Below are 17621 nucleotides of genomic sequence, written 5' to 3'. Positions count from 1 at the left end.
ACCACCTCCTCCTCTTCTCCAGCTTCCCTTCCTATTTCCCCCCTCTTCTTCTCTTCCCTTTTTACCCCCATCTCATCCGGGTCCCTTACCATCTACCGCCCGTATTTTCTCCCCGCAATCTCGCCCGCCTTGGAAGGCTTCTTGTCTTTCTTGCTAAAGGCTCCACCTGCAACCTCATCCCCCCCCGGTTTGCAGTCCGTCAGTGTGGTTCTGCACTCCCGTAAGTCTTTTGAGTTCTGCGCTCCGTCCCTCTTCCTCCGGTTCCCGTCTCTCTGTGCTGTTGCTTTTTCCATTGCCGTATTTGTTCAGACCGAACCTAAATTCTCCAACATCGACTGACCACCACACCCCATTCTTTGTTGGACAGACCAAGTCCCCTACAGATCTTGTCTTCCCGTTCCCTCCATCTAGAAATCCTGTCCCACCAAGATGCCGATGTCCAAGGAGGAGCTCCAGGAGCTTCGCATCCAACCGCGCATGTACAAGAAGCCTCCGTTCTCCGTAGAGGCTCCTGGATACGAGCCGGTTGAGGGCGAGACCATTCCTCGTCGACTGCCCGCCGCCAAGAATGGCCTCATCCTTCGCCCGGCTGAGGATGTCGGAACTACCTACGATGTCTTCCGCCGCTCCGCGCGTGTTTACGGCAATGCGAAGGCCGTCGGAACTCGTCACTTGGTCAAGACCCATGTCGAGAACAAGAAGGTCAAGAAGGTCGTCGATGGTGTCGAGAAGGAGGTCGACAAGCAGTGGACCTACTTTGAGATGAGTGGCTACAGCTACAAGAGCTTTGTCGAATACGAGAAGCTGGCCCTGGAGCTCGGCTGTGGATTGCGAAAGCTCGGTTTGGAGAAGCCCGACAAGATCCACCTTTACGGCGCAACTAGGTAAGTCTGCAGTTGAGCTTTACCAACGTACAAGAGGAATGCTGACGTTGCATCTTCTTCTTCTCCCGCAGTGCACATTGGCTGGCCATGTCACACGGTTTGTGCCCAAACATCCACCTTGGCTCATTGGTCGACAACTAATCGCAATCCTTGTGAACAGGTTCCGCCTCTCAGTCCCTGACCATTGTCACCGCATATGATACCCTGGGTGAGGAGGGATTGAAGCACTCTTTGGTCCAGACATCCAGTGCCGCCATCTTCTGCGATCCCGTTCTCATCCCCTCCCTGGCCAACGTTCTGAAGGATGTCAAGTCCATCAAGCACGTCATCTACAACACCGACCAGGAGCCCAAGAAGGAGCACCTGGACCGTCTCAAGTCCGAGTATGACTACCTGAACGTCATGAGTCTCGAGGAGCTGCGGAAGCTGGGTGAAGAGAACCCCGTGGAACCCGTCCCTCCGGCTCCTGAAGACCTTTGCTGTATCATGTACACCTCTGGTTCTACCGGCCCCCCGAAGGGTGTCTCCCTGACACATGCGAACGTTATCGCCGCAAGTAAGTTGTTATTCGGAATGTATTTGGCTAGTCGCCGCTAACGCCAACTTCCTACCTAGCTGCCGGTATCCACGAGATTGTCGGCCCTTACATCGGTCCCTCGGATGCTCTCCTCACCTACCTTCCCCAAGCGCACATCTTGGAATTCATGTTCGAGAACCTCTGTCTCTTCTGGGGTGGTACCATGGGTTACGGTAACCCTCGCACCTTGTCTGACGCTTCTATGCGCAACTGCAAGGGTGATATCCGCGAATTCAAGCCCACCATCCTGGTCGGTGTTCCGGCTGTGTGGGAGTCCGTGAAGAAGGGTGTGCTCAACAACCTGAACAAGAACAACTTCCTCATCAAGAGCATCTTCTGGGGTGCCATGTCTGCCAAGAACTTCCTCATGACTGCTGGATTCCCCGGCGCTGACACGGGAGCCTGGTTCCTGGACTCTGTGGCCTTCCGCAAGCTCAAGGAAGCTACTGGTGGTCGGCTACGGATTATGATGAACGGTGGTGGTCCGGTCTCCAAGGACACGCAAAAGTTCCTGTCCATGGCTGTTGCCCCCATGATTAGCGGCTACGGTCTGACCGAAACCTCCGCCATGGGTGCTTTGAACGATCCCATGGCCTGGAACCCTGACGCGCTCGGTGAAATCCCCGCCTCTATCGAGGTTAAGCTTGTTGACTTCCCGGATGCTGGCTACTTCACGAAGAACACTCCCCCTCAGGGAGAAATCTACATTCGCGGAGGCAGTGTCAGCAGCAACTACTGGCAGAACGAGGAGGAGACCAAGGAGGCCTACACCGATGATGGATGGTTCAAGACTGGTGACATCGGCGAGTTCGACCACCTTGGCCATCTCAAGATCATCGACCGCAAGAAGAACCTCGTCAAGACTCTCAACGGTGAATACATCGCTCTGGAGAAGCTCGAGTCTATCTATCGCTCTTCCCCCGTGGTCGGCAACATCTGCGTCTACGCCGCGCAAGACCAGGACAAGCCCGTTGCTATCATTGTCCCTGTCGAAGCCACCCTGAAGAAGTTGGCCAACGACAACGGTATCGAGGGCGACTCTTTGGAGTCTCTCGTCCACAACGAGAAATTGAAGTCTATTGTCCTCAAGCAGCTCCAGACCGCCGGTAAGGCCGGTGGTCTGAAGGGTATTGAGATCATTAACGGTGTTGTCCTCTCCGACGAGGAGTGGACCCCTCAGAACGTAAGAGTAACGCATATCTTCGTTTCTATGGAATGGTATACTAATGAATGACAGGGCTTCATGACCGCCGCCCAAAAGCTCCAGCGCAAGAAGATCCTCAACCGCTTCCAGGAGGACATTGACCGTGCCTACGGCAAGAAATAAAACAAACACCACAGATTATAACTAAAGTCCGCGCGCACAGCGAACAACTCATCTCATCTCGATCAGCCGCATATCTTATGCCTGCTTAATTAGTATATCCTCTATATCCCTCAGCAACTGTTCTGCTCGGCTCGCATCATGTTTTTGATCCTGCTAATTTCGTTTTCTCTTCGACTTCTGTTGTTCTATGATATACATGTATCATGTTCTCTCCTTTCTTCGTCTGTGTGTATGTCTCCGCTTAGCTAACTCTCGATGTGATACTCACTCATCCCGGTGTGTCTATGCCATATAAAATTCTTCAATTTCAGTCAACTCTACCTCGTTCGTTAATTACCAGTAGCAGCTATATGAAGCAGACAGAAATGCCCCAAATTGAAATGTAATCATTGAATAGATAAATAGTAGATGGATATGTCCTAGCTTCATCATCCCCTATTCATACTATCTCTTATCTTTCTCTCTCTCTCTCTCTCTACCCCTTTCCTTATCTCTCGACACTAACCTAGTTCCTGTAATAGTCTCGCTAAAACCATAACTACTAGTTTTACCATCGAAAGTTAAAAGTTAACAAGATAGATATCTACTTTATACTCAGGCTAAGTACATAAGTAGTATCAATCTAACTATCTCTTCTCCTTCTCCTAAATGGAATATTCCACAACCCAACATTTGATAAGGTAAGTAAAAGACCCTATCTATCTATCTATATGCTATACAGCATTTGACCTGCAGGTATAGAGAGTCCCTATGATAGATATTAGTGAGTAGTACTGATAGCCAAGTTTCTTTCAATTCCACGTAAGATGATAGATAGGATAGCTAGATAGCTAGATCATAGCTAGATATCACAGAGCGAATAATATTTAGTACTAAGTACTACGTAGCAGACTACGTAGCATTCATTAGTAGATAGCTGCTGCAACGCATGAGTCAATAAATTTTACTGCTAAATAGATATTACTGGGTTAGCATTATACTATATATATGATATGATTCATAACCTACTATTTAAGTGATTTCATGACTAGTAGGTAGGTAGTATTGATTTAGTGAGGAAACTGCTAGAGGATCTACTTCAAGTATCAAGTATGATATACGTCTCTTTGCCGAAATCTTATTTTCTATCTTGAGTGATATACATGCAGTGCATGCTTCTTGTGATGGGTAATATGTCAGATCAATCCTTCTTCTCTTTTCTTCTTTTTTTCTGATGTGTCTGAAAGAGGGGGAAGATGATACAGGTCATTTCGTTAATTCGATGGTTCCTGGCGCTATATTGACTGGGACGTAATAGGAAGGCGGAATTGAACGCCATTTGACTAAACCGTATCGAGACTAGTTGGCATTCCAAGTTACTGCCGACGAGAGCTCGATTCGCAACCTTTCCGGACTGCAAAAGAACAATTGAGTGGAACTACCTTACCTGGTGCCTGATTACATTCTTAACATCCGTGTCTCGTATACTTACATTTTTTTTACTTACAAGGATGTCTTTCTGGAGGTGGGTGGTCTATTACAAATCTAATGAGGAAATAGCTTTACGCTGACTGGGAGATACGCACCACACAGCTCATATCGGTCCCTCTCGCCCAAAACGAGAGCTCTATTCGGAATCGGCGTGATGGCCTGGGCTTCGATTGGGCTCTGGGCTTCGCCGCAAGTGGAAAATGCCATGGGTATGGCGCCTACCAAGGAGGAACAGGAGGAGTTGGATCGGAAACTGGCTGTCCGGATATCGAGAGTCGAGAAAGATGTAAAGTAGGTGATGCAGATGGAGGCGGGTACTCTCGGCTACGGTAATGGGGTTGGGGGTCTGGGTTGAGACGTCAGCAGCCCAACATTTGGTTATCGCAGATGCAGGCCGCCTTGACCGGTTACTTTGAAACACCAATGGGCGTCTTTCACATGTTCTTGCGAGTTGAAGCTGGGGACGGGAATAGGCCAGAATAAAAATAGGCAGAAGCAGATAGGCGGCATTTGAGTCAGAAGGAGAGTTAGGCGAGTTGCAGCAGGAAGCAGGAAATGAGGGAGGGGGAGCAGATGCTCAATTCTTGTCGTGTGTCTAGCCTTGTCAGAAGTTTGTTGGCGGGACACAACATCCGGAGGCCGTTTCGTGGAACAGAATTTTCATGCATGCAATGTCGGGAGAAGTTTTGAGACGACTAGCTGACGAGTCCATGAAGAACCCAGAGAGTTGCGCTGCCAGTTCGCCGATGCTTGTAGGGGTCGAAGCAAGTGATTGAGCGAGTAAAGGGCGAAAGAAGGAAATGAGACAATCTCCACGCAGCTCAGCGCAGGGTGATGTGACAGGGTATGATCTACGGAAAGAAAGAAAGGTTTGTCTGGGACAGAATCTTCACCAGCTCGTAAAGGGGGTTGGCCATGAGAGACCAACGTTGACACGAAAAACAGCCTTGTCAGCACTCGACAGGGGGCTCGCATGGCTGGTAGATTTTCTCTTTCCAGGGAATGGAAATTGACACTGGGACCCTGGTCTCAGGTTCAGAGCAGAATCCAACGGAGTGAGATCAGCGACACAGGATCATTTGACGTACAGACGAACATGGGGTCCCTATTTGACTCAGATACTGCTCGGCTATTGCATGCAAGACTCCGAAGGCTCCAATCTGCGACATCAACCGCTCCAGGAAGATGGGTGGGGCGGGTTGCATCCCATCGACTCGCCCGTGGGAAGAGTAGGGGGCGCGCATGGAAGTGGCAGCGACTGGAGCCCTGGCCGTTGAAAAGGGCAAGTCGACAAGTTTCATACATTGCGTTGGGCGCTGACGTTGGTGCAGTGAAACTGACGCAGATTGGATGCAACGGTTGCACAACGATCCGGAGAGTTGTCCAAAGGGACATTGCGGCGTTCTCGTTGGCCGCCCTCTACCAGACCGTACTTCTGTCGGTCAAAATTACCAGGCCTTCTGTGGCTTGCAAGGCTTGGGCCCCATCAGTTTTGCCCGGGTCATTCACACCCCCTCCCTTGTACGACGTGCATGGTGGGCCGTTCTAGGGAAGCCAATATTGCCTCAGCAATGCTTGGAGTATTTGGTAGCCATCGGGGACCCCGCCTGCGGGCATTACAGAGGTTGGAAACCACTGGAAAGGTGAAGCGTGTCCGGTTGGTGTGAGATTGTTTATCATTGCTTTGATTCTGCATGGTCTATTGGGACGGACAATAATTCCACGCTGCCGAAATCTGTTGGGGGGTGGGGGCTGCTGCTTATGGCGCCTGGATGGTCGACGGAAGGAGACATGTTGTGTAGTATGAATTAAATGATTCTCGCGTTTCTTTTTCCCGATGAGATGGATGCAGATGCATCACTAGAGAGAGTGAGAGAGATAAGGACCGGCAGATTCAGGATTTATCGGGTCCGAAAGAACGGCGATGGTGTAGTCCTTGCAGGCTGATATTCAGACCAAAGGGAAAACAATTGTTGGGTCAGGATGACTCCGGAACGTGCCGAGAGGCCCAAGGGTTTGGAAGGAGTGGCTCAACCAGACAGACGCGCCCGTCAGCGCCTGGAGCGAGTGGTCATCCCGCATGGCGATGGAGTTGTACCCGAAGGCTTGGAGGCTGGATATCCTGGATAGCACCCAGTAGGATAGTTACACTTGCCGCCGCGATGGGGAGCATCGATGGGAGGCGCTAAAAGGGGAGAGAGCATGCACGCTCACTAACGAGATTTAATCAGCGGCCTAATGTATGCCCGGTCGATCATGGAACGCATTGGTGGGATGATCGTCGCGTTAGTTGCATCTTCCTTTTGACGTCGCTCGAGTGCCGTCACCTGCAGCCATGGAAGGACCAGGGACTTCTGACGTGGGGGGCAACATTATGGGCCTAAGAGAAAAGGCGGGAAGCAACCGAGAGACATGGATGAGATGAGATGAGATGGGATGAGATGTGATGTTGAGGTGGACACCGGCTGATGAGGTTCGCAGGAAGAGCCATGCTCAGGGGACAATTACTTACTCTACCCGGGGCACCTTGGCGTGCTGTATGTATAGATAGTAGTGGATGAACTGGCTACCAAGCTAGCAAGTCAGGAGTGAGCTCACCTAATAGATCGATAGGTAGATAGTTAGTTTGTGACTAGGCAGTAGTCAAGAGCAGGAGCTAAGTAGTTAGTCTGCTGTCTAGTGAGGAGTAGTGAGAAAGACAGACAGACAGACAGAGAAGCAGCCAGGATGGTGCCGGTGAGGCGGAAAAAGGATCCCATTCCCCTTCCGGCATATCGACAACAAAGGAAAACCCGCGGGAAAAAAAAAGGAGAAGGAGTGATTGGCCCTATCTTCTTTCCCTTTTCTCTCTCCATTGCCTCTAGCATAGGTGTCTGTTATTGCAGTCTATTATTCTTTGGTTCTTCATTCATTCCTGCTGAGTTTGGCAACGTAAGTGGGCGGGAGGAAGTACAGGAGAGGGAGTACTATGTGAGTTCCTGGAGTAGTAAGTATGTATGGAGCAACCAGCAACCAGCAACCAGCAAGTGGAAGTAGAAGTAAGTAAATGTGTGTTGGTTGATTTGGTTTCGGGCAAGCGCGTCTGTACGGTAAGTTGGTAGTACGTATCAGTAGTTACCGAGAGTAACTCCACCCCCAGGAAATCTTTCCCCGTAAATTAAAAAACTAAAAAAAACTAAAAAAAACTAAACTAAAAACTAAAACTAACCGTAAACTAAACGATCGATTCCCATCCATCGATCTTCCGTCACAACAATCATCCACCCACTAACTACTAGTAACTTACTTACTACCGCAAACTAGTAGTAGTGTATGTACCTATTAGGCATGTCTGCCACCAAATTACTTACTGGGAGTTAACCGCCCCCCTCCTCCTCAATGGCTGTCGGTGACCGACCGCCAAACTCGGCAACAACAAATGAAAGGATGGGGCTTCGGTCCCTTCGTCGATCTTCCCTCGTCATCTGGCCTGAGATCCGGGCGGCTCGGGGTCGTTAATGGCTTGTTCTCTCTGGTCTCTCATTCTCCCTCTCACACACCTCCCCTAACCACCACCAAATCCCTCCTCACGCAGCTTCCCCCCCTCCCACCCTCTCCCCTCCCTGATCCTCTCCCTGACCTCCATTCAAATAGGTAAACACATATCCTTAAGTTTACCGCGGAATTTGCCACGGCTGTGAGCTAGAAGCATCATGATGATCATCTACTAATCTTGGTACTATCGATCACCTATCAATTACGGCATACTGCATAACTAGAAGTCTCGGATCTCAATCCGTTGTCCCTTACCCGGCTCCCCTCCCTCTCTCTCTCTCACACACTCTCTTCCCCCCTCTTTCATTGAATCATTGGCAATTCATGTTATCTGTACGTTCAAATCCTATTTAGGAATAATAATATGAGGGATCCGCTTCGTTGGGTTTCTTCGTACCCTTCCATATTGCTTTTTCCGCGCATGGGGTTCTGGTTCTGGTTTCAAGACTTACCCCCCTCTCCGCATGCAGCGAACAGGGTTAGTTAGTTGAGATTGGATTGACTTGACAGCGGCATACCTAGCTGGGCCAAGTAGGGCAGCATATCGGAGAAAATTCTACCCCGGCAGTAACCAATTATTACCCCCTCCCGGCGAACTATAATCCTTCTCCCTGGCAGGCTGGGTCTTGCATGCGAATTATTACTATCTTGGTTCGCTATGTTCTCGAATGGTCATGAAATGCTCCACTCCGAGAAAGACGCTCGTTTTTAGCCTTCCTGTTGGTTCGTAATTCTAAAACGAAGTTTCTTTGCTAGTTTGTTTTAGCATCAAAATATTAATAAGTCCAAAAATCATAGTGAATAGTATTTATGTTTTCTTTTTGGCCTTTCTGGAAAAGGAAAATTCAAGTCTCGTCTACATGTAGAAACTCATATGTTTTGGGCCCCGTCTGTTGTGAACGGGCAATGGAAGTAATGCATCATCCCTTTGGTCCTTCCGGAGGCAGCATCAATAGGGGGTTGCGATGGGGGAGAGAGAGAGAGAGAGAGAGAGAAGGAAATTGACAGGCTGGAGACAAGAAGGAAAAAAAAATAAGTGGGGCGAAGGAAAAGCAAAGGGAATGAAACAAGCCCCGGTGCACAAGGATCCCAAAAGGGGTTGTCACCGTGGTAATGCAATTTCAACTTTCTTTCAACATGGGAGAGGGGGCAGGTCAGCTCAGCTTCGCAGTCTATAGGCACGCATAAGTCATCGTATGTCCGTCGAATGCAACCAACGCGTTTCGGAAAACGTAGGGTCAGGCGCTCGGGACAGAAGAACTTCATCTGGGGCAAGTCTTTTCTGCTTCATGAACAGGTAATATGAGAAGCTGGAAGGAAAGCTTTCCAAAAGCATCTGGATCACAAAGAGAGAGAATAGGAGGAAAGGAAGTAAGAAAAGATATAAGAAAAAAAAAAGTAGGGAAATAGAAGAGATGACAAAAAGATAATAGAAACTAGAGAATGTAAACATAAGTGCGATAAGGAAAAGACAACGACGGAAACACACACAACACGAGAGATGTGCATGAAAGGCTCGCAAGGGTTGAGATGGAAAGGAAAATACCAGAGACCTGCTAAGCGCACAGACTTTGGGAGTTGGTAAATCGACCATAAGAGCTCCCATCAGCGGTGCGAGTCGAATAGACGGGGTCAAAGCCACTACTACTAGAGTGCTGGTACAGGTGAGAAGCTAGCCGAGGGGGTTGTTTCAGGTAATGCGGAGGTTCATGCTGATCATTATTCGTCACCATAGAGACCATCGACTCAAATGGCTGGGGAAATGCATGGCCGGTCTCTTCGCTGGTTTTGGAAACGGATTCGTACTCGAATGAGGGATGTGGTTGGCGGTAATGGCTTGCCGGCTTTCGGTTGTTCATAACGCTATAGTTAGAGTCCTGATAGGTATCCATGCTGGACGAGCTTTTCATCGAGTCCATCGGATCCATGGTGTTATCATTCATGAGTCCAATATCAAACGCCGATGACGAGGATGACGATATGTGTGGACTCTCGCTTAGGGGTGACCGGTCTGGCGCGGTCATTTGATGGTAATCTGTTCGACCGTAATGTGGCCCACCGCGCTGAGAAGAGTCGTACGGCATGAGGGCCAAGTGAGACCGTGCACCTGCTCCTAATCCTGGGGGTAGGACAGCCCCTCCACTTCCATCGCCGGAGCCACCGCTCCCTCCATCGGGGCCCATGCTGGTCGAACTATCGCGGCGGCCGTCTTTGTAATGGCCCGGGGAGCGACCCCGGACTACCATTGGATGCGAAAGTCGCCTGGCAATTCTGACCCATTGGGTATCGGTCCCTGGAACCGAACTGGCGACCTCAGCATAGAGCTCAACGACTAGATTATAGTACTGCTGCTGGGCTCGCCGTTTTCCATTGTTCGCCGTCGCCTTTTGGAACTGAATTCGCTCAAACGTGTGCTGGGTTGGCGGCTGTGAAGGCTGGCCCGCTCCTGGGTAACCAGCGAAATCCAGAGATAACCCAGCCGACTGTGAGGCCAACGAAAACCCATGCTGACTGCTGTTTGGTGATGCTCCGTGGCCCAGAACCAAGGGCGTAGGTTGAGAGGGTTGCAATATGACCTTTCCCGGTTTTCTTTCCGATTGCTTGTCGCGTTTTGGGGTGTGTTGAACCAATTCCCGAACTTCTCCAACTTGTTGGTTCACTACGGCGGAAATTGACATGGCAAATCTTGTAATGCGTTCTGGCCCATGCTCCGACAATTTCACGTATAGTGGAGCGTTTGACCACGGCTGCAACGTGAACGAACACGAGACTGAGAAATAGTTGCGTCTATAGCACGTCCACTTGTCATCGACCTGGAAGAAACCCTTATGTATCTTGGCTTGTATCTCAGGAGTGATGGTTTGAGCTCCGGAGACGACCGGTTGAATCACCATAGTTTCGCCGAACGGAGGAGCATCGGCAACTGGCTGGGGTAAACGTTGCTGGACGGCGTCCACCAACATAGTCCCCGACCCAATATACACGCTCGGGGGTCGATTCATAGTGCCCTCGATAACACCTCGAGGGGTTGTTCCAAAGGGTGTGATCCTATTGAATTCCCCAAGACCTGTCAAAGGTCCTTGGAACGGTCCTCGATGGAGTGTGTATGCTCCCGGATACCCATCATTTCGCCCCATAATGGAGGTACTTCCAGAGACGGTTGTCCCCTGCGATTGCAGACTAGGTGACATGTTGGCGGGCGGCTGACTGTACAGGTCCCAAAGTTTTCTTATCAATCGGTGCATGTCAACAAAGTACCAAAGATTGAGACACACTTACAGTGGGGGCACCCGATGGGATCTGTAATCCGACATTCTATCGTATGGCATTCCTGAAGAATGTGTATACAGTGAGTTCGATGAAGGAGAGAATGTTTCTGTGAAGCACCGCACCATATTGATGGAGGGCGCGTGTTAGCCGATGGCAGGGGACCGAGAGATAAAGGGAAACGAACCAGAGCATGTGTCAGTAGGGCTCATGAGAATGGAGGTAGGAGACGTCGGAAAGCTAGAAGAACAGACCCAGGTCAGTAAGTTGTTGCATCTGCTGGGTTATTGCCGGAAATAATCGTCGAGGATGACAGCAGAAGAAAAGCAAGATATAGAACGCTTGGATCCCAACGCATCACGACCATACAGCATGTATAAATGAACCAGCGACGAGCTGTGTGGCCATCATTTGCGAGAGGATATGCTAAAGATTCGGTAATGCGACCAGGGAGCAGCAGGTAGACGCATGCAAGCAGCAGTTTGGTATAGACCATTAAGGACGGCACTTTGACATAAAAAAAAATTAAGGAAGTAGGAATAAAATGAAATTCAAAAAGAAAGAAGGGAGCAGTGACGAAAATGGATGATGAGAAATAGGCGCTCAACATGGAGAAGAATGGAAAAAGGAAAAGGGAAAAAACAAAAAAAGGGAAACAACATCGAAAAGGGAAAATAGAAAATGAAAATGACTATAAAGCCACTCAACACTCGCAGGGCTAAAGTGAGTAAATTTGGAATATTCAGGAATAATCAAGATTGCCATCAACATCATTATTATCAACAGCGCACGACAAAATCATGTTGATAATAATTGATGGTAGGGGAGGTAGGAGGTAAAAAAAAAAAAAAAAGAAAAGAAAAGAAAAAGAATAATAGAAAAGGAATAGCAATAATAATCGTAATTATAATAATAATAACAGCAAAAATAATAAAGAATAATAAATCAATCGAGGGCGTTGGGCCAACTATTCAGGTTGTTCGGACTAGAAGGGAGAAGCTGTGACTAGTGGCTGCAAGCGGGCCAAGTGGAGCACAAGGGCAGTCCGAATTGAAAGACAACTTACGGTACCTCCTGCATCGCAGGCTGCTGTGTGTTGTATCGCAGGCCGTTGGTAGCTGGTATTGACACTGGCTGCGCCAGCGGGTGGCCAACAGCACCGCCCCTTCGGGTATTTTCCTCTTCATCCATGGAAAAGCCTGTCGAACTCGAAAATGGTCGTGATGTCCCTGTATAGTCCCCGTCGGTGTTTATCGGGCCGTCCAGTGGAAAGGTGCTTTGCAGAAGTGTTGCTAAGAAAGAGCTCATGATTAGATCGCATTGCCAGGTCCCAATCGGTAGCGAGCAGATCCACAGCGCAATACTGGAGAGAAGAAAAAACAGAATTGGATAACGAATATCATAGGAATTCACCAAGAACAATGCGAGGAAATAAGGAAGCCGGAAGGAACGAAAAAGAAAGGACACAAATTATCTGATCAGCCCGGTATGAAATAGGGAACCCCATCCCTGTCCACCAAGGAAGCAGTATTCCTGATGTCATTATAATACCAGAGGAACGGAGCGCCTGAAATGGTGTAACCGAGTAGAAGAGCTTGAGATGCGAAAAGGAAGAAATAAACGTCACCCCGAATGTAGATCGCCTGTCAGAAGCAAGTCGCAACTGGGTCACGAGTGCAAAGCCCGCTCCTCAGATCGTATCTTTGGCGGTAATAAAGAAAACCATACCCGTGACAAAAACCCAGTTCGCAACGGTACTAACAAGAAATGAGCCCACTTACAGTGATTCATTTGCAAACTTGCGACAGTCAACTAGCAAACTGCCGTTAAAAGAAGTTCAAGACAAGGTAGATCAGTAAATCAGGGTATCTTGGCTTAGCAAGCTAGACGCAGGAGACCGATTCACGTCTGGGACCCTTGGAATCAACGCAAACTAAAGCACTAAAAGTACGCCCGGCGAGCGCTAGGCTTGGGCGGCGCCCAACAGGGGTACGCTAGAAGCTGAAAAGGCGATAGCTAGCGAAAGGTGTCAGTGAAGTATCCTGTTGGTCTTACAACCGCGCGCCTCGACATACACTATCGCTCTTATTCGGAGGTATTTGAAATGGCGAGATCCCTGGTATAGCGACGCTATTCTATAACACCGTTAGTGACTCAACAAACCGCTGAAAGGAAATCAACACAGGCGGTTATGGACCTTTCCACATCCCCGAGGATAGCAAAGGTCGACTAGTGCACGAAGTAAATCTGCTTCGATGATATTGTGGCTGATCAGGTATCCGATCCCACTGAGGTAGACGACATGTTCATGTAAAAGGGGCGACAGAGAGGGGTGAACGGAACTAATCTAGGGAAGAAAAGAAGAGCGAAACAAAAAAGGAAATTCGTGGATTTAGAAAGGGAAAAAAAAAAAAAAAAGAAAAGAAAAGAAAACATAGAAGCATCCGTAAATGATTGTGCTCAGCTTTCCATGTTCGCCACGGCAGCCATGACGGAAAGGATCTCTCAACGGCTTGCTAGGTAAATCTTACAATAGAGGCAGAATGTAGCAAGTGCTGTCAAGGCATAAGCCTACCCACACCACGGTGCAGTAATCGGTGGTAAGTGGCTTGGCTGAACAAAAGATGTAGGGTTTAGAACAATAACCATGGAAGTATCAAGTGGTAGCCGAAGCATTTCAGACAACGGAATAGTGATGGGACCACTCAAGAAGGCACAAGAAGAAGAACGAAAGCAATGAATGTGGATGGAGTCAGAAGGAAGACAAGGACAGGGAGAAGATAGAGATGCATGTGCCATAGAGTTATTGTTGGTGCAGAATCCTGAATTTTATAAGTGGAATGGACTCACATGTATCAATTGGCGGATGACGAGCAAGTTGAGTCAAGAATGAGGAAGGTTATTTTGCATCTATCACTGCAGCTTTCAATTTTGAGATGAAACCCTATATGTATGTATATCGGTTATCTCAATGTTCCGCTTGTCCACGTCAAGGAGATAACTGTTGGGCTCAGGGCTCCAATTTGGCCTCTCGGTGGATTAATCAGGAATTTTGACAAAGAAGATGGAGAATTGAGTCGCAGAGGACTGTTAGCCGCCGTGCAGAACGGGCAGTTGACTGGTAAAAATGCCCTGGACCGGCAGTCGAGGGATCTGGTCGCTTGATATCTGTTTCCCGGTGTTGGATGAAAAACCACTTCCTTCATGTCATGGTATTTTCTCCTGCCCACACCAACACGACGCCCACTTTCTCCGCTGTCTACCTAGCCTGGCCCCTTTACGGTGACCAATGAGCGATCCTGGTAAGATGCGGCGGAAATGTCTGCAGAAGCTCGTTGTGCACAAGCCCTGGGAGCTTCAGGTTGCCAATTTAAGCTTGAAAGCGAATACCACTTTCACCACGAGTTTGCTGTTGAGTTTAGTCGAGGCCAGGGTCAAAGACATTTGTTGTTTCCGATCCATGACTGAGCAGAAGAAAAAGAAAAGAAACGAACTACAATGCGTGCTGCCTTTGGGATACGCTTGCGCGAATAGAAAAGGCGCTCTTTTGTTTTTCTTCCGTTTTCCATTTTCGTCCCTTCGGCACACTCCCCCCTCCCCCATTTATTTCCCAGAAAACAATATGCTTCACCTTTTTTTTTTCTTTTCTTTTTATTGTTAATTTTTCTTCTTATTTCATTTTCTCTCTATTTGGATTTTTTTTTTAATTGTATTAGTGGGTGGAGTGAGCAATTGCCTTCCTGGCTGATCAACTAAAATGGCGCGAAAGGGATAAAAAAGAGTTTGGGACCCTGTCGAAACCGTCGGAGAGACACGGCATTCGTTGAAATCCATGTTACATTCCCATGGTCCACGTCTAGGCAGATTTCAAGGCTGCACAAACTCAAGAGCAGAATGGAGACCAACTTGGACATGGTTCAGCTGGCGGCGTGATTGGTGAACTGTCCATACTCCATACAGAACATCACCGGCAAAGTCAGCTGTCCTTAGTGTGAACACCCGGCGAACGGCAAAGTGCAGCAAAACAAATTAGAATGGTGCTAGAACGGATTAGTAGCGACGATCATCACTCCGGGAATCGTGCAGACCCCAGTCGCATGATTGGAGACTGTTGATAACTGCTGAGCTTGGGCAGATGCAGACAACCAATAGCTTTCAAGGCCATTGACGAACGGTCGATGTACTCCGTAAACAATTGTACAGTCCCAGACAGGGGCCTGTGGACCCAAAAAAAGAATCCATGTTCTAGGCATGAGCTCCGGCCTTGGATGCTCTCAAGAGGATCTCGGGTGCTTGAGGCACGAGCAGCAGTAGCTCTTGCATGAATGAGAGATCAGGCGATCGACATGTTCGATCCAACGGTTGTTTTATTTCATTATGTCATTTTTGTTTTATTTTTTCATTTTCTTTCTTGTTACCGTATGGTGGTTTGTTCACTCACCGACATGGGCTTGAACGATTTGGAAACGATTCGAATCCAAAATGCGGCCGATACAAAGAGCAGTGTGTAGTCATGACCCGCCCCATACACACTAATCGGTTGGAACTTTAGGCTGTACTAGTAATAGTTAGGGAATATGCTCCAGCAACAATAATACCTTCTTCCAGTCACACCACCCTTGCCCAGTACGGAGAAAGTAACATTTGCTGTACGGAGCACACGGCAATGTTTTCTAGAATCGAGAAGAGGCACTGATTGGTGAGAGGGCAAAGGAGACCGCCGAACCTGAAGCGGGAAAAAATACTTAGTAGGTTAAGTAGTGGTCTCTGGTATCCCAGCCAGTGGGGGTGGGCGTAAGTGTCTTCTTTCTCGCTTCTTTTCTTCTTTTTCCTTAATTTTAATTAGTTTTGTGTTTTCCCCTTTTCCTTTTTCCTCTTATTTTCTGGCTTCTTTTCCTTATCCGGTGAAGGATTATTATGTGGCTGCATGATCATCCAGGCTCGCAGGAAGCTAGTTGGTTGAGATGTGATATGCACCGTGCTGAAAAAAGTAGCCAAGGATGTATAATTGGTGGAGACCAAGTGCTGGGGTTTTAACTGAGAGCCATTTGTTGGAGGCCTGTATAAGGGTATGGGGTCCCTAATGGAGGGAGGGCGAATGTCGTGCAGGATGTGTCCGCGGGATGCGGCGCGAATCCCATAGTAACCTTGAACCAGGGGGGGCGAGAGACGGAGGTTGCATTTCAAGCCAGGGTAAGCCCCATTAGCCCGTTGAATGGAAGCCTGTCGGCGGGTTGAAGTCCAAGGGTAGGGCGTCAAAGACCCATGAGATTCAAATTTCTCCCTAGAAAGGACATTGCTGATCGGTCATGATGAATGAGATGATGATGTTATCGGCAAAGGGGCGAATTTTCTCCTGAAAGATCAGAAACAGTGAAAAGACAGTCCTCGAACTGGATCCTTTTCCAGATGGTAAACATCTTAGGAATTTGTTTGTGGAGTTGCTTGTTTTCCCTGCTTATTCTTTCCCCTTTGAATTTCGTGCGCCTGGTTCGGCGGAGACACACCAAAACATGAATCGGGATCCGCATCGTGACGCTAAACCCAACCCGACCGAAGGCACGTGCCCCGCATGGGGTCATCTCAAAATAGTATAGCGGCATACCTGCATGGACCTTCTTCTTACAACAACAATTGAGCCTTGGACCATCCACCCCGTTATCGTCCCTGTCCTTGTCTCCTCCATCCCATCCATCCATTTCTTTTTTGATTTATATATTTTATTGTTATGGCATTCAACTGACTAGTAGCCTTGCCGTTGGCGCCGTCAGAAAAAACCTTGTTCAGGCAACGGTCCTCGTCATGGCCTTTCGTCTATTATTGGCATGTCCAGATAGATGCCCTCCACGATGGCCGCCTACACAATAGCAAAAATTTATTGCTTGCTGTCTTGGCCGCCATTCACAGCTCGATCTAGAGTCCACTAATACCCGTGGGGACTGATTAGCGAATCACAGAGTATCATTTTATGGAGACACAGTTACCGTGACTCGTGGGAAGCAAGCCTACTCCTACTCCGAAGAAACCTTTCTCCACTACCGATGTCTCCATAGTGAGTAAACTTCTTTAACTAATTCCTTTTTCTTTGTCTCAACTGGCCCCAGCCTTTCCTTGGTTAAGAGAGGCCCGTCCGCCCGGAAACCCGTCCATATTAGAGTTCGAACAAGGTCCCATTCAAGACCGTGGCTTCTAGCCTATCCGGGAATGTGTTGGACCTGTCCTAGGGTTGCCCGTGCTAACATTTTGTGCAGATGGAGTACTTCCGATTGACTCGCATCTTCAGTGTTCCAGGAGCAATAGCTGCGATACGCTCTTCTCTTCACCTGCTGACTTTTTCTACCCGCACTGGTGGTGGCTGATACCCTCTGCGGACGGCACTCCTGTACGACAGTCGAATAATTACCTTTATAAGCCATAATCGAGCGAAGGGACAGCCATGGCATGCTCTCATCTGCAATTGGCCGATATTACGGTTTGGACCATCAAGATAGTCCGCACATCGGTTGTCATGCCAATCAAGGCAGCTGAGCTCATCTAGAGTCCAGAACAATCGGCTTTAATT

General features: G+C 48.5%; 6 protein-coding genes across 6 annotated transcripts; 3 read left to right on the top strand and 3 right to left on the bottom strand.

Moving 5' to 3' along the window:
• Positions 1 to 429: 429 nt before the first annotated feature.
• On the top strand, positions 430 to 2788 carry faa4 (long-chain fatty acid-CoA ligase FAA1; the record flags this gene model as incomplete). The annotated part of the gene is made up of 5 exons (XM_025624598.1): positions 430 to 884; positions 956 to 981; positions 1045 to 1440; positions 1500 to 2644; positions 2699 to 2788. The coding sequence occupies 5 exons, from the start codon at positions 430 to 432 to the stop codon at positions 2786 to 2788; spliced, it is 2112 nt and encodes a 703-aa protein (XP_025484758.1).
• Positions 2789 to 4278: 1490 nt separating this feature from the next.
• BO87DRAFT_421427 (uncharacterized protein) lies at positions 4279 to 4553 on the top strand (the record flags this gene model as incomplete). Its single annotated transcript, XM_025627055.1, has 2 exons — positions 4279 to 4292; positions 4361 to 4553. The coding sequence occupies 2 exons, from the start codon at positions 4279 to 4281 to the stop codon at positions 4551 to 4553; spliced, it is 207 nt and encodes a 68-aa protein (XP_025484757.1).
• Positions 4554 to 4829: 276 nt separating this feature from the next.
• BO87DRAFT_79914 (uncharacterized protein) lies at positions 4830 to 5676 on the top strand. Its single transcript, XM_025629576.1, has 3 exons — positions 4830 to 5127; positions 5204 to 5540; positions 5590 to 5676. The coding sequence occupies exons 1-3, from the start codon at positions 5105 to 5107 to the stop codon at positions 5590 to 5592; spliced, it is 363 nt and encodes a 120-aa protein (XP_025484756.1). The 5' UTR covers positions 4830 to 5104; the 3' UTR covers positions 5593 to 5676.
• Positions 5677 to 8560: 2884 nt separating this feature from the next.
• On the bottom strand, positions 8561 to 9203 carry BO87DRAFT_79802 (uncharacterized protein). Its single transcript, XM_025629575.1, has one exon. The coding sequence runs from the start codon at positions 9056 to 9058 to the stop codon at positions 8663 to 8665; it is 396 nt and encodes a 131-aa protein (XP_025484755.1). The 5' UTR covers positions 9059 to 9203; the 3' UTR covers positions 8561 to 8662.
• On the bottom strand, positions 9204 to 11573 carry BO87DRAFT_79801 (NDT80 / PhoG like DNA-binding family protein). Its single transcript, XM_025629574.1, has 3 exons — positions 11247 to 11573; positions 11072 to 11168; positions 9204 to 10999 (listed from the first exon to the last, which is right to left on the bottom strand). The coding sequence occupies exons 1-3, from the start codon at positions 11269 to 11271 to the stop codon at positions 9349 to 9351; spliced, it is 1773 nt and encodes a 590-aa protein (XP_025484754.1). The 5' UTR covers positions 11272 to 11573; the 3' UTR covers positions 9204 to 9348.
• Positions 11574 to 14022: 2449 nt separating this feature from the next.
• Positions 14023 to 15224, bottom strand: BO87DRAFT_392924 (uncharacterized protein; the record flags this gene model as incomplete). The annotated part of the gene is made up of 7 exons (XM_025625032.1): positions 14023 to 14281; positions 14341 to 14407; positions 14450 to 14468; positions 14502 to 14523; positions 14850 to 14915; positions 15011 to 15044; positions 15179 to 15224. The coding sequence occupies 7 exons, from the start codon at positions 15222 to 15224 to the stop codon at positions 14023 to 14025; spliced, it is 513 nt and encodes a 170-aa protein (XP_025484753.1).
• Between the last annotated feature and the right edge of the window lie 2397 nt (positions 15225 to 17621).

The sequence above is a fragment of the Aspergillus neoniger genome (assembly GCF_003184625.1).
Source record: "Aspergillus neoniger CBS 115656 unplaced genomic scaffold BO87scaffold_2, whole genome shotgun sequence".
Classification (NCBI taxonomy): domain Eukaryota; kingdom Fungi; phylum Ascomycota; class Eurotiomycetes; order Eurotiales; family Aspergillaceae; genus Aspergillus; species Aspergillus neoniger.
Note: the sequence above shows the minus strand (reverse complement) of the source record. Positions and strands in the feature narration are given on the sequence as shown.

Excerpts from the sequence above, each read along its gene's own strand:
- BO87DRAFT_79802 (XM_025629575.1), bottom strand. The coding sequence starts at position 9,058 with ATGAAGTTCTTCTGTCCCGAGCGCCTGACCCTACGTTTTCCGAAACGC.
- BO87DRAFT_79914 (XM_025629576.1), top strand. The coding sequence starts at position 5,105 with ATGATCTACGGAAAGAAAGAAAG. Across the intron at positions 5,128-5,203 it reads ATCTACGGAAAGAAAGAAAG|CCTTGTCAGCACTCGACAGG; the intron begins GTTTGTCTGGGA and ends CACGAAAAACAG.
- BO87DRAFT_79801 (XM_025629574.1), bottom strand. The coding sequence starts at position 11,271 with ATGAGCCCTACTGACACATGCTCTG. Across the intron at positions 11,169-11,246 it reads CCCTACTGACACATGCTCTG|AAACATTCTCTCCTTCATCG; the intron begins GTTCGTTTCCCT and ends GGTGCTTCACAG. Across the intron at positions 11,000-11,071 it reads TCCCATCGGGTGCCCCCACT|TCAGCCGCCCGCCAACATGT; the intron begins GTAAGTGTGTCT and ends GGACCTGTACAG.